General features: G+C 34.9%; 1 protein-coding gene across 2 annotated transcripts; it reads right to left on the minus strand.

Annotated features, from left to right (window-relative positions):
• Positions 1–35: 35 nt before the first annotated feature.
• Positions 36–4299, minus strand: LOC135080332 (THAP domain-containing protein 5-like). Of its 2 annotated transcripts, XM_063974983.1 has the most exons (6): positions 3564–4299; positions 3085–3329; positions 2810–2863; positions 2249–2401; positions 1689–1775; positions 36–1569 (listed from the first exon to the last, which is right to left on the minus strand). In XM_063974983.1, exons 1-6 carry the CDS (start codon positions 3662–3664, stop codon positions 1496–1498), a joined length of 714 nt encoding a protein of 237 aa, XP_063831053.1. In that variant the 5' UTR covers positions 3665–4299; the 3' UTR covers positions 36–1495. The 2 variants fall into 2 exon arrangements, with proteins under 2 accessions (XP_063831053.1, XP_063831054.1); XM_063974984.1 differs by lacking the exon at positions 2249–2401.
• Between the last annotated feature and the right edge of the window lie 8339 nt (positions 4300–12638).

Genomic DNA, 12638 nt, shown 5'->3' on the forward strand with positions numbered 1-12638 from the left:
AATTATTTATTTCGAAATAAAATAGGTATATTACAATAAGTATTGAACATGACATAGCAGTTGTAGGCATGAGGAATTATTGAAAATTATAACAAAGTACAGAAATGATAATTTTGTAAACTTTTATTTTCACAACTTTTTCTAAGAAAAAATAGGATTTTTATTTATAAACATCTTTAATTTTCTTATCAGCTGATCGAACCTCAGCCCTAAGATTACTTTTCAATGCTTTGTTGCTGTGCTTTTTTACTTTTGTCAGCAAAATTGTTTTCACTTTTTATGAGGCTGTCATTAATGATTTTACAACTTTTTCTTAGAAAATGGTAACTTAATATTTTAAACATCTTATCATAAATTTATTTATTATGTTGTTGACATTTAAACCAACTAAAATTACAATTTGTACTCAACATTAAGAAAATGAATTTTCCAACATTTTCCATATATATCTGGTCGGCAATATGGTCATGATAAAATTGTTTAGCTTCATTTACGGTGGTACATAATTGAATTGTTGGATAAACGAGACTTTTTTTATCATGCCACCATTCGCGAAGAGATATATATGCATACAAATCATTGTCAACAGGAGTTTTCACGCTCAAACACTCTTCACAAATTAAACAAGAACTGTTCTGTAATAGTTTGGCAGCTAAATACCCGCTTACATATACTACTGGTTGGTTTTCAAGGCTACACAAATTTTCAATGGGCTGTTCTAAGTTTTCAGGGTCCGGGATAGACAACACAGGATAAAATTCAGTGTCTGTGGAATCTTGAACATTAATTTTTATTTCTGTTGTTTTTAAATTAGTTTTTAAAATGTCTTTATATTCCAGCATATGTTTATTGTTGTCTGCTTCACAATTAGCACTTCTGCTATGAGGCACTTTCAGCCCAGTAACCATGCTTGTTTTAAGCGCTGCAGTAAAGTGCGTGATAGTGGGATTTCTATTGGTTACACTGTGTTGCCTAATGATTCCAAATAAGTTTTCCAGAGAGTCTTGGTTAAACTGTCTAAGGTTCATATATTTAAACCCTTCATTCTTTAACTTTTCCCAAATATCGTTTAAGGATTTGATAGATATTTGATATCCCTTTACGCATTTAACATTTTTTAGTATCGTGTTTTCTGCTGTTATAAATTTTATGGTTTTTAACTTATCAGTATAAAAGGTCCAAGACTCAATGTGATTACTTGATGTGGAAACATTTTCCCGGATCCCTTTCTTTACGTCATTTAAAGATGATGGACCATTTGTACAATCAAATAGTTTATCTAACTGTTCAATCACAAATGCTGTATCATTGCAATCAGAAACTTCTTTCCATGCCATCATTTTTAAAATAGCTGCCACGGTATTACTCAGAGCATGCGCAGCATACTTCACCCTCATCTTAGTTTTGAATGTTGGATTTACAATGGTACTATTCAGTTTTTTAATATTTAAAAAATTTCTGTTGTGTTCTTCTGCAACTACCTTCGCTATATTCCTTATTGTTTTTTTTTTGCATTTTGTAACTGTCGCCAAAGCCTCTTCTCTTTAATTGTAAATGTTGATGAAGTGTCTGTAATAAAAACATTTCCATTAGTAAAAAAAAACAACATTAAAGCAAATTGAATTGAATATTGGTTTATTAATCAGCAATTTTACTTAGTTTTTTAAATTAGGTATGTTTTATCTTACCTTTCATTTCAATGTTTTTCTTAGGTCTTTTATAACTGTGGACTAATATTTCTGCCTGTGCATCTTGATGGCAAATGTTTTTATCATCTGAAATATTATAAATATGCAAATTAGTTTAAAATTTATTTTGTTGTTTTATGAAACATATTATTTCCAAATCAATCAATCATTATCAAGTTTTAAAAAAATGCAAAGACAGGATAATGATAGCTCTTCTCATAAAATATGAAGCGTGGGCCCACCTTCAATAACAATGACATAATATTAAATTAAAGGCATTTAGAGGTTTTAATGTTCTGCATTCTGGATGCGGTCTGCGGGTATGTCAAGACAATCTGTAAGTGGTCGTGATAAGGCAATCAGTCACGTGTGCTTTGCGTTCTTTGTTCGTATCCGCACGGTCAAATCGCATTAATATAAAATGTACAGAAACCTAGAATGTTGTACATATTTAAGTTCATTTTGACCTGACTGCAGACTGCAGAACGCATCCAGGGTGGCATTCTTTAGTTTGAGGGAAGGCATATTTTAGAAGGTAAATAATTAGTTTGTACACTTACCATGAGTAATGGGTTTATAGGTCATATGTTCTGGTGCATTGGAAGTAGAAGGAAGAGGTTCAAAAGTTGTTTTCGCAGAAATACCAGAATCTGGTATATCCACAGCTCCCAAACATGTTGAATTTAGTTGTTTGGTTGTAGTTGTAAGGGGAACTGAAAGCAGATAATGAAATGTGAATTGGGTAATAAAATGTCATGTTCTTACCCAACTTTAGGGTACAATCAGTCTAGTACATGTCTTGCTCACATTAAAAATTACTAGCTTATAAATATTATTAAACTAGCTGACCTGGCTAATTAATGTAGATTGCCTAAAATTTTTCAAATTGGTCCGGTACTTTTTTTGAAGAATTTGTATTACACAAATTACTAAAGTCCCTCTAACTCAACACACATTCTAAGCTAAATTGTGTTACGAGTGGGTTTACTACAATATTCAAGCTGTGGGGTTCTAACCCGCACTTTAGGCTATCTTGGCTCGAGTTACGGAGCCGATCAAATACAAACAAACAATTAAATATTTCCTTTTTATATTATTAGTATAATTTTAGATAAACATACCTCGTTCAACTGGATTTGACTTCTTTGGAATGCAATATGAATGATCATAAAGAACTGTAACAAAGTATAGATATAATTAATAATTGAAATTATATATTATTTATTGATAAGCATACAACACATGTTTGTGGTTACAAAGAAAGAACCTTGTTAAATTGCATTCGGTTGGTTTGTTTTGGAAACCAAAGAAAATTAATTAAGACATCTAAATAATTCAGAAAAATTGATAGATAGTAAATTAAATTTAAAAAAAATAATTGAAGTCATCATCATACCTGTCTTGAGGTTTTCTTTATTGGAGTCTTTTACATGAAGAGGAAACTCTGTCAAAACTTCATCTGGCAAGATGGGATTGCTCAATTCCAGTGTTGGAATAGCTGAGTTCTTCAGCCGAGTTCCTTTGGCATTGAAGGATTCAGGAGTGAAGTGCCCACCACAAACAAACTTCAGTTGGTGTAACTTTTCAATAGGTACATATGCTAAGTCTTCTAAGCCAGCATTTTTAACCCACATTCGACAACTGAAATAAGAAATACCTATTAGAAAAGAAAAAGAATAACAAACTGAAATTTATTCATCAACTAATTTCTTTTAGTATTGTTATGCAATTCATTTGCAGAGTACGAAACAAAATACTGAAATTAAAAATTGGTTATGGTTATTTACTGTATGATTAAAAATATTAATCCCAGCCTTTAAGTTTACACAATCAGTAAAATTATCTTGTAATAAATGAGTGTTATTAGAAACTCACCGGTCAGAATCCAGAGGAAACCTACTCAAAAGTAAGGGTGATCCACCACGACTTCGCCTCTTATTACAAATAACGCACTTCTTGTTGTTTCTACTCTCCATTATCAGTAGAAGCCTAAAATCAAATAGGTATTAATTAAACAAAGCCTATAATTTCTCTCCAACCAGTGTCAATGCCCTGGTTCATGCATTTACCAGTTTTGAAAGTACATTTACATTTTCATCACATAGGGTTGTTTTTAATGAAAAATAGATTTGTAATAGATGTAATATTTCAAGTAAGTAGATAACATACCCATTAAACAGAAAAGTAAATAAGAGTTTAAACTTCTGTAGAAGTTGAAACACAGCTTATTTAAAAGAGTCTATCTCACAAAAAACATAACACTGAACAGCAAACTTTATCACGCCCGATACGGAGGAACTTAATCAACTCAACGTAAACGACAGAAAAGTTTATTTACAGTAATATTGCACCAAATCTGAGAAAATAACTTCACACGAATCAATTCGCCGGTTAAAAACTCAAACTCAATTGACAGACATTTTTTTTCATTTGTCAAACTAACAATACTACCAACATAAGGACACTAACAATTATTTTTAGTATGGTGGTATTGATCCGCGGGTTCCCCTGCTATAGTAAAATCAATCCAAAATGCACTTTATTGCTTAAGGGATAAGGTTGTATATCAATTGCTACATATAGAGACTAGTTTTTGTATGAGAAGTGTCTACCCACTGAACTTCACATTCACAGATTAAACACCGACAGCTTCAAAGCGTCAGGAGCGTTTTGTATTCCATTTCATTTTTAAATTTACATAATATTTTAAACTACGACTAAGATGCATTCATAAATTATTCATAGGCGTAGTATGTTATAAAATGCGTAAATTAGTAATATAGGTAGGTAATAAATTAAAATACTAAAAGATTTCTGTTCGACAAGCGCAATATTTATTTGTCGACAGATGTCGCTGCTTGTTGCAAAAAACCGCGTACATTGGTTTAACATCTTATTCCACTCACCGATAGATGTCGCTATAAGTCTTAAGATTCGTAGTAATAAATTATAAATGTTATAAAATGCGTGAATTAAGGCTTGGTATTTCTTCTCAAGTAGGTATTTCGTGCTGTCAAAATCTGCGCGCGCAATTCTTCGCCGAAAACAGCGCGTCAAAGAGCTCCCGCCACAATTTCCAGCTACACAGTATAGAAATACGCAGTTGGTTAGGTTAGGTTGACTTCCTTCCCTTCAAGCGTCACACTCACAACACTTTCTAATACAAATCATATCCAAGTGATACAAATTAAAACACCTTTCAGACTTTTTGGGAATATATTCTAGAATCGAATAAATATAAAATATAACTGCAGAAGTAAACACGGTTCAAAGTGGCCGTGGCGTCGCCCGACCTTCTGGAAGTGCTGCGCCGGCTTAAAGAATTTCAAGATTACGTCACCCGACCTATCGGTAGGCCCTTGGGAGCTTGAGCGTTTGGATTTTTTTTTTATGATAAGTTACTCTTAGTAGCGATTATTTAGAGCTTGGATAATAAATTTAATTATAGTTGTTGCAATTCACGAAGCTTTGCATGTGGTTAATAACATTAATCAGTATAGGTACGCATCAATTTTGTTCAGTTTCTTTGTTTATTAATAAATAAAAATATCATACTAAAATTGCAGAAACATATTTGTTTGTATTGGTCTGGGTGTTTTCTTTCTATAATATGTATGACGTATGTACGGGGTTCTGTACCTATCGAAAATTGCTATGAGCATCACACGCGGTTACCTGCGTACCTCTGTGCACTCATGGGAGTTTAAGCAGAGGTCCCTAGAGTTTGACTTTGAGCTTTGTTTATAGTCATTACGAAGCAGACTGATGGGAAACTGCACTGTCTTGAATTCGAAAGGGTAATTTGACGGTGTTTGGGGAATTCTAGGAATAAATACAGAGTCTCCTCATTGAGATTGAGACATTTCAATTTGAGATTTCACTTGACATTGAACACAATCTAAAATGGAGTTTTCAAACACTTGTAAAAATAAAAAGTAATTAAATCAAAGGCACTAAGTAGTATTGATATCAACTTCGAAGAAAATGACTGCCAAAATTACTTTCTACCCGTTCCACACGTCTTTCATGAATTATTTAAGGTATTGTTAAACTAAATTTCAAGTAGATTGAACCAAGGAATCACTTTGTCCCATACAAACTTTGCCCCCTTTTTTCACCCCCTTCATTTCATGACCCCATTTCGGAAAATCTTTTCTTATGAGATGTCTACGTCATAAAAAGAACACACCTTCCAACTTTCAGGTCTCTACGATATCCGTCAGTCATTTAGGACAAAGCATTTTTATTAGTTGTTCAAAACTCTATCGTTCCAGGTATGTCATTGACAGGAGGGCGCTACTATCTTAATGGGTTATTCATTAGTCCACTTGACATTTCAGAATCGTTTGACTTTAGATACCTAAGCGATTTGAATCAAGTTCTGAAATAACTTGAGGTGTTGTACCCGATCAAGCTTTTCATTGCAGGACAGTTAAATAGTTTTATTATTAGTTTCTTCTCTAAGTCTTAATTTGTCAGAGTAGGTAAAGGCTCCATGAGAGCAAAATTTAGCTTTATAATAGTTTTTATTTTTTTTCTTGAAATATTTGACGCCTTGTAATCTCTCGTTAATATAGGTCCACACAAATAAAGAATGTTTGACTTCGACTTTAATAATTATGCTCTTACATAATTATAAATAAACTAGCTTTCCGCCCGCCGCTTCGCCCGCGTGGAATTTTTTGGTTTTTATATAACCTATTATTACACTCAGATAAAATATAATGTGGCTTTCTATTGGTGAAAGATTTTTTAAAATCAGTTCAGTAGATCCCGAGATTACCCCTTACAATTTAACAAATATACAAACACACAAACTTTACCTCTTTATAATATTAGATTATAGATAGGTAATTTGAAACCCTATTTTGTTTTATTATTTTTTTTATTTTAAATATTTCACGATCCAAACTAATATTTACTGTAAGTAAATGCTAAATAGTAAATATTAGTTTGGATTGTGAAATATCCTACTAATATTATAAAGGCGAAAGTTTGGAAGTCATGATGTCTAGATGTTTGTTACTCTTTCACGCAAAAACTACTGAACGGATTTTGTTGAAACTTTACAGTATTATTGTTTATACCCCAGATTAACATTATGACGATATGTGGCAAATAAATTTCAATAAATAAATAAGACGTGTCTAAAAGCGCCATCTATCGTCATTGGTTAAAATCTACAGCACTGGACAAACTACGGTATGACGTTCGTAAATATTCATTCGGGGGAAACCGTGAAACGCCATCTATCAACATGGGTAAAATGAGGTAAAACATCATATCTAACGGGGGTAAAACGAGGTCCACGCGAACGAAGTCGCGGGCGGCCGCTAGTTTATAATAGGTAGCTTTCCCTCCGCAACCTTATTGGTATTCCATGTATAAGTCTTTTAACTGAGTTCTGTTAAACATTTCATGTAAAATTTGTTCAATTATAACTCTATTTACATCTGCATCTGTAAGCAAGGATTCATGTTCTCCAGCCCAGATGCCGAGTAAACAGAATCGTCTTTCAGTGACGTGCAGCTGCCCCTATATTTGACCCACTGACCTAATTTTTTATTATTTATTTGTGTCAGTGTGCTCTTCTAAAGAGTGAAGACGATTGTATGTAGGTACTATTAAAATGTAATTTTAACTCATTGGTTTTGTCTCATATTTGAGGAATGTATCATGAGTAGAGTCTTAGTTTAAAAGGATGCCAACGATTTAAATTTCAATAGGTAGACAAAATTCAGAATTCTTTATTATCAAAAATTTTAGCTTTCTCCAGTAACACTGGTATTATTATACTGTGACTCATCAAAGTCATCATTGTCAAAAATATTGACAAATCGAGAACTGTCACGGCCAAAAAACTGGCACGCGTCCGTCCTCCGTAAGCGCCACCGCGCGACTGATTGAGATTGTTCAAGCCGTCATGGGCGATTTTTTCCACATTTTTTAACATAGTAACTAAATAAGACGCAATATAAAAATTTCATCCGTTAAAAGCCCTCAAGTTATTTCTGAACTTTAGTTTAGTAAAAGATTCAGAATCTCAAATCGCTTATTTTAAAAATAAAACCATAATTAGAAAACGAATAGAGGTAACTTTGGGAATTTATTCTATCGAGTCAACTTCATCAAATCGTGTTTCCATCCGTTAATAGCCCTAGAAAATATCCTCAACTATGCCCAAAAAAAATCTTAGCCTTTTATTTTACTGTTTAGTACCTCAAAAATGAAAAATGAAAACCTCATTTTCGCCATTTTCTCTGTTACCCGGCCTTAAGTAAAATAAGTAGGTAGGTAATAATTTAAAATACTAGAAGTTATTTCTGCTCGACAAGCATAATATCTATTTTGTAGACAGATTGATGTCGCTGCTTGTTGCAAAAAACCAGAAAAAAACCACGATTTGATTAACATTTTATTCCGCTCAACCATAGATGTCGCTATAAGTCTTAAGATACGAATGAAATTATTACAAGTTTTTCATTTCCCCACTTTACAGAACGCAGAGATACCTAATTAATCTTTACTTATAATAAATCTGTAGAGAGGTCAATTCTGTACATGAAATATATTTTCAAAATAACTATCAGGGGGTGATTAGTGATCGATACTGATGCCAAAAATGCAATCAGTAAAATTTTTGTCTGTCTGTCTGTATGTTCCTTATAGAAACAAAAACTGCTTGACGGATTTTAACGAAATTTGGTACAATTATTCTTCGTACTCCTGGGCAGGTTATAGGATACTTAGGAATTCCGACGGGAACGGGAATTAGCGGGAAAACTATTTTGTATGAAAATACTAAACCCCTTAAGTTAGACGCTTGAAATTTGGCATGCAGGTATCTTAGTAAACTTAAAGCTTAGTTACAACAGGATATTGCAAAATTCCTACGGGAACGGGAGTTAGCGGGAAAATACATTTGTATGAAAAACCACGTGATAGATGAAGGGGGTAAAACGGGATCCACGCGTACGAAGTCGCGGGCGGCCGCTAGTGTAACATATAAACTAACTAGCTTTCCGCCCGCGGCTTCGCCCGCGTGGAATTTTGTCTGTCACAGAAAAACTTTATCGCGCGCGTCCCTGTTTCAAAAACCGGGATAAAAACTATCCTATGTTCTTTCCCGGGACTCAAACTATCTCTATGCCAAATTTCATCAAAATCGGTTGCGAGGTTTAAGCGGGAAAGCGTAACAGACAGACAGACAGACAGAGTTACTTTCGCATTTATAATATTAGTTGGGATTGTGATCGCTAAGTACTTTTCAAGCTCAAAAACACAGGCTTTGTGTTCTCTAAATTGATACAGGTCAGTAAGCAACAACGCTCTTACAAGTAGGTAGGTAGGTACCTACTTAGTAGGACTAGGCACTAGCACTACCCATAATGTTGGGTTTAAAATGTAATTGGTACTAAGACCAAGGAGACTTAGGTTTTGTAAGATAGATACGAAGTAGGTTTATTAAAATTTCGTTTTTACGCAAACAATACTTAATTCCGATTGTAAGTTATGAAAAACAGTTCAACAGTGAGTATTTCATTACATTCGACATTATAGTTAAGCTTGGCACTCTTTTAAGAAATTTGTTGTATAATGCCATTGCTTGTGATGATGGTGGTAGTCAGAAAGATATCAGACGCACCTTAGAGGTCAAGTCATCGCATGACCTAAACGCAATTTTGTTCAGTTATTTCAATTTCACGCCCGCCCAACCGCGCCCGCCCACGCGCTCTCTCCCGTCAGCGCTGTTATTTAAATACGCAATCAGCAACACGTCGCCGGTGCCATCTGACGAAGATGGATGGCGCAATTTAATTAAATTTATGTTTTTTTAGACTAGATCGACAGATTCTGAAAACCTTCTGAAAGTTCTCAGACAGGAAGTCTCAAAGTTTTCGGTGTAGCCTAAGTCTTCACAAATAATGATAATTTTTGCAATTTTCTTCAAAACTTATAGCTCGTAAAGCTGATGGCCGTTGGGGTAGAAAAGTTCTCGAGTAGTGACCAGAGCGGGAAGTAAGTATTTGAATGCGGCCAGCGCAAGACCGGCTGTTGTAGAAAATATTGTAAGAGCGAACAAAGGTCCAGCAATGGAAGTCATTGGCTGAAACCAAACGAACTTAAAAAATAAATATAAAATAAACCTCATGAGTTCTTCCCAATTTTAAATGCAATAACGCCTCAGCTTTTGTTGAGCGACCTGTAAAGTGATGCATCAAGTATCATTTTTCCTGAAAAACTTACCCTGCACAGTAAACACGCAGGTGTTCTTGTAACTTTTTACCGCGTAAGTAAAAAGGAAGCGGTTTTTATTTCCAAACTTGTGTCACCCGACGCCGCCGTCATAACAAGCAGACATATTTGCTGAGGCACCAGCGATCCGTGGATCCTTTGTCGGAGAAAAAAGTAATTAGCTAAAATGCGCGCGCGCAGTAAATCCGTTCGGAGGCCGCCAAGCGTTCACGCGTGCTATGAAAAATGGCGCCGCTTCGGGACAGCCGCGGAGACAATTGGTAGAGCTATTTTTATCACGAGTGAGGGGAAGTTAAGTGCTTAATATCAGAAACTAACTTGGTAATATTTAAATTGTCTAATGTCCCGTAGTAACGGGATAAGGCGAGGCAGAAGAATAAAAAACTGTGTTAATTGGTGATAAAATATAATGACGATTTCTGTGGTAGCCTGGCCCTGTACTATTGTTTTGAATATGAATTAACTAATAGGTATACAAAACCGCATGAATAAAGTGTAATTACAAGAATGTTTGCTTTAATAGTGTGGGCAGCGCCAGCCAGGACCTGTCGTTGTGAAATTTTTTGTGAAGGCTTTTCCGAGGGGACGTCCTATGGCTGATATGACAAATAATTTTATAATATCAATCTATTTCTGTCCATTAGTCACAACTTCCTTTTCTTTTTTGCTATTTGTTTGTAAAAAGCGAAAATACATTTAAAAAATATAAAAAGTGAAATACCTAACCTACGTTACCGCTTGATTCTTTTGAAATTCAAGGAACTTAACCTATGATCAGATTAAAAAACATGCACTGATAAATAATTTTCTGAAGTACCTAGTTTAATTTGTTGATGCAGTTATTTGCACATAAACATACTTTTAATAAACTGCTTAATTTTGTGGTAACATACCAATGACGTAAATATCCAACCAACCAACAGTGTTGTGCACCTGCCTGTACCTACGCACGCAATTGTCGCACGACGTTTGTGTAACATTTTTGTCGCGTCACGGTGCGTCGTAATTGATGCGCGGGCGACGGATAGACTGTTCGCGATGCGGTTGTTTGATACCGAACCTTTTGTGACGACCCAACGGTAATTAATTAGTAACTAAATAATGTTCAAAGATTTAAAATAACTACCAGTAGTTAATAGATTTAAGGAGTTTATTTAGTTTTTTTTTCTTCTTATTTTGAGTATTTTAAAAGTAAAATAATTAATTTTGGAACATTAAATAAATAATTAGGATAAAAATTTTAACAGATTGTTAATCCTACCTACCTACCTTCTCGTAGTTAGATTTTCAGCGGCTGATTGGAAATTACTCTATGAAACTTATTGAGAAATACATAAATATCGGAAACAGGCAGAGTTTTTTTTGAGAAAAGAGAAACCGGAAGATGTAAATAAATATCTGAATGTAAATTGGTCCTTCGAGCCAGATAAATTAATAGCAACTTTAATATCGGTTTTAGTATATCAGAACGAATTAGTCGTCACAGTTAAAACACGAAAAGAGAACAACACAAACCATGAATCACTGGCCGTCTGGTCGATCAAAGTGCGGGCCACGCCACCGCCATTTGCAATCGTTTCGCGGCAAACCGCGCGCCGCCATCTTGTTTGTTTGTTTGCCTGTCAGCCACACGACGTATTTGCCGGAACCGGCGCGCGCGATCCGCTAATAAAACGGTTATACTGATTAATTGCAGCTCCCATTTGAAATAACTCCGGCTGTCACGGCAAGTCTGCTAATGTCTCAGGACGACGGTGAAAATTAAAAATAATATGGCGAAGGAAAGCGCGCGGAACTAACGGCTTTATGACGGCCCAAGATGGCGGAACGAATGTTATTTTTTAATTCAGCTCTGGCCTGACGAATTGATATGAATCTTGCACAGAAATAGAAAGTCAAAATAATGTCTATGCGGCTATGCACTATAAAGTTTAAAACATTCAAGATTTATAGTTTTGGCTATTAATTTATCGTTTAAGTTTTAATAACAGTTTTTTTTTTCATTCATAGCTTACACTCAAGTAGAAATTGATTGATAGTATTGAGAAATTAACTGAAGTCCATTATTAAGGGCTGATTTTTCAATCGTTGGATAACTTTTAACTGAGAAATAAGTTTGGCACATTGACAGTTTCAGTATGGGAAATATGTCAAAATGACAAGTTTATTCTTCAGATAAAAGTTAACTGACGGTTGAAAAATCGGCCCTATGTTGTGTAATAAGTGCGAGTACCTACTTAATCAGTGTCTATAGAGCATTATAACGTCAGATTAGAATAATTACAAGTTTTTAATCAATGACTTAAAAACATAACGAAGTAAACAAACGTAAACAGAAATCCTCAATCTTCTCTAATGCTAAAGGCTCAAAACAAAAATGATCTGCGCTGGCGTCGGCGACGCGGCGACGGCAGTTTAGCAGCAGTTAGCGCGGCGGCGACGCGCGCAGGTACGCAACATGAGCGCGCAACAAGGTGTGTCGGTGCGCGCAGGGATGCCAAGACAACACATTATACAGGGTTCAAGCCTATAATCTATACTAATATTATAAAGCTGAAGAGTTTGTTTGATTGTTTGTTTGTTTACTTGAACGCGCTAATCTCCGGAACTACTGGTCCGATTTGAAGAATTCTTTCAGTGTTAGATAGCTCATTTATCGAGAAAGGCTACAGGCTATACAACATCACGCTACGA

Source organism: Ostrinia nubilalis, chromosome 18, assembly GCF_963855985.1.
Source record: "Ostrinia nubilalis chromosome 18, ilOstNubi1.1, whole genome shotgun sequence".
NCBI classification, from domain to species: Eukaryota; Metazoa; Arthropoda; class Insecta; order Lepidoptera; family Crambidae; genus Ostrinia; species Ostrinia nubilalis.

Bases quoted from the DNA above. Each gene is read 5' to 3' on its own strand.
- LOC135080332 (XM_063974983.1), bottom strand. From the start codon at position 3,664: ATGGAGAGTAGAAACAACAAGAAGTGCGTTATTTGTAATAAGAGGCGA. The intron at 3,330-3,563 runs GTGAGTTTCTAA...TTCTTATTTCAG, and splicing joins TTTCCTCTGGATTCTGACCG to TTGTCGAATGTGGGTTAAAA. The intron at 2,864-3,084 runs GTATGATGATGA...ACTTTGTTACAG, and splicing joins TAAAGAAAACCTCAAGACAG to TTCTTTATGATCATTCATAT.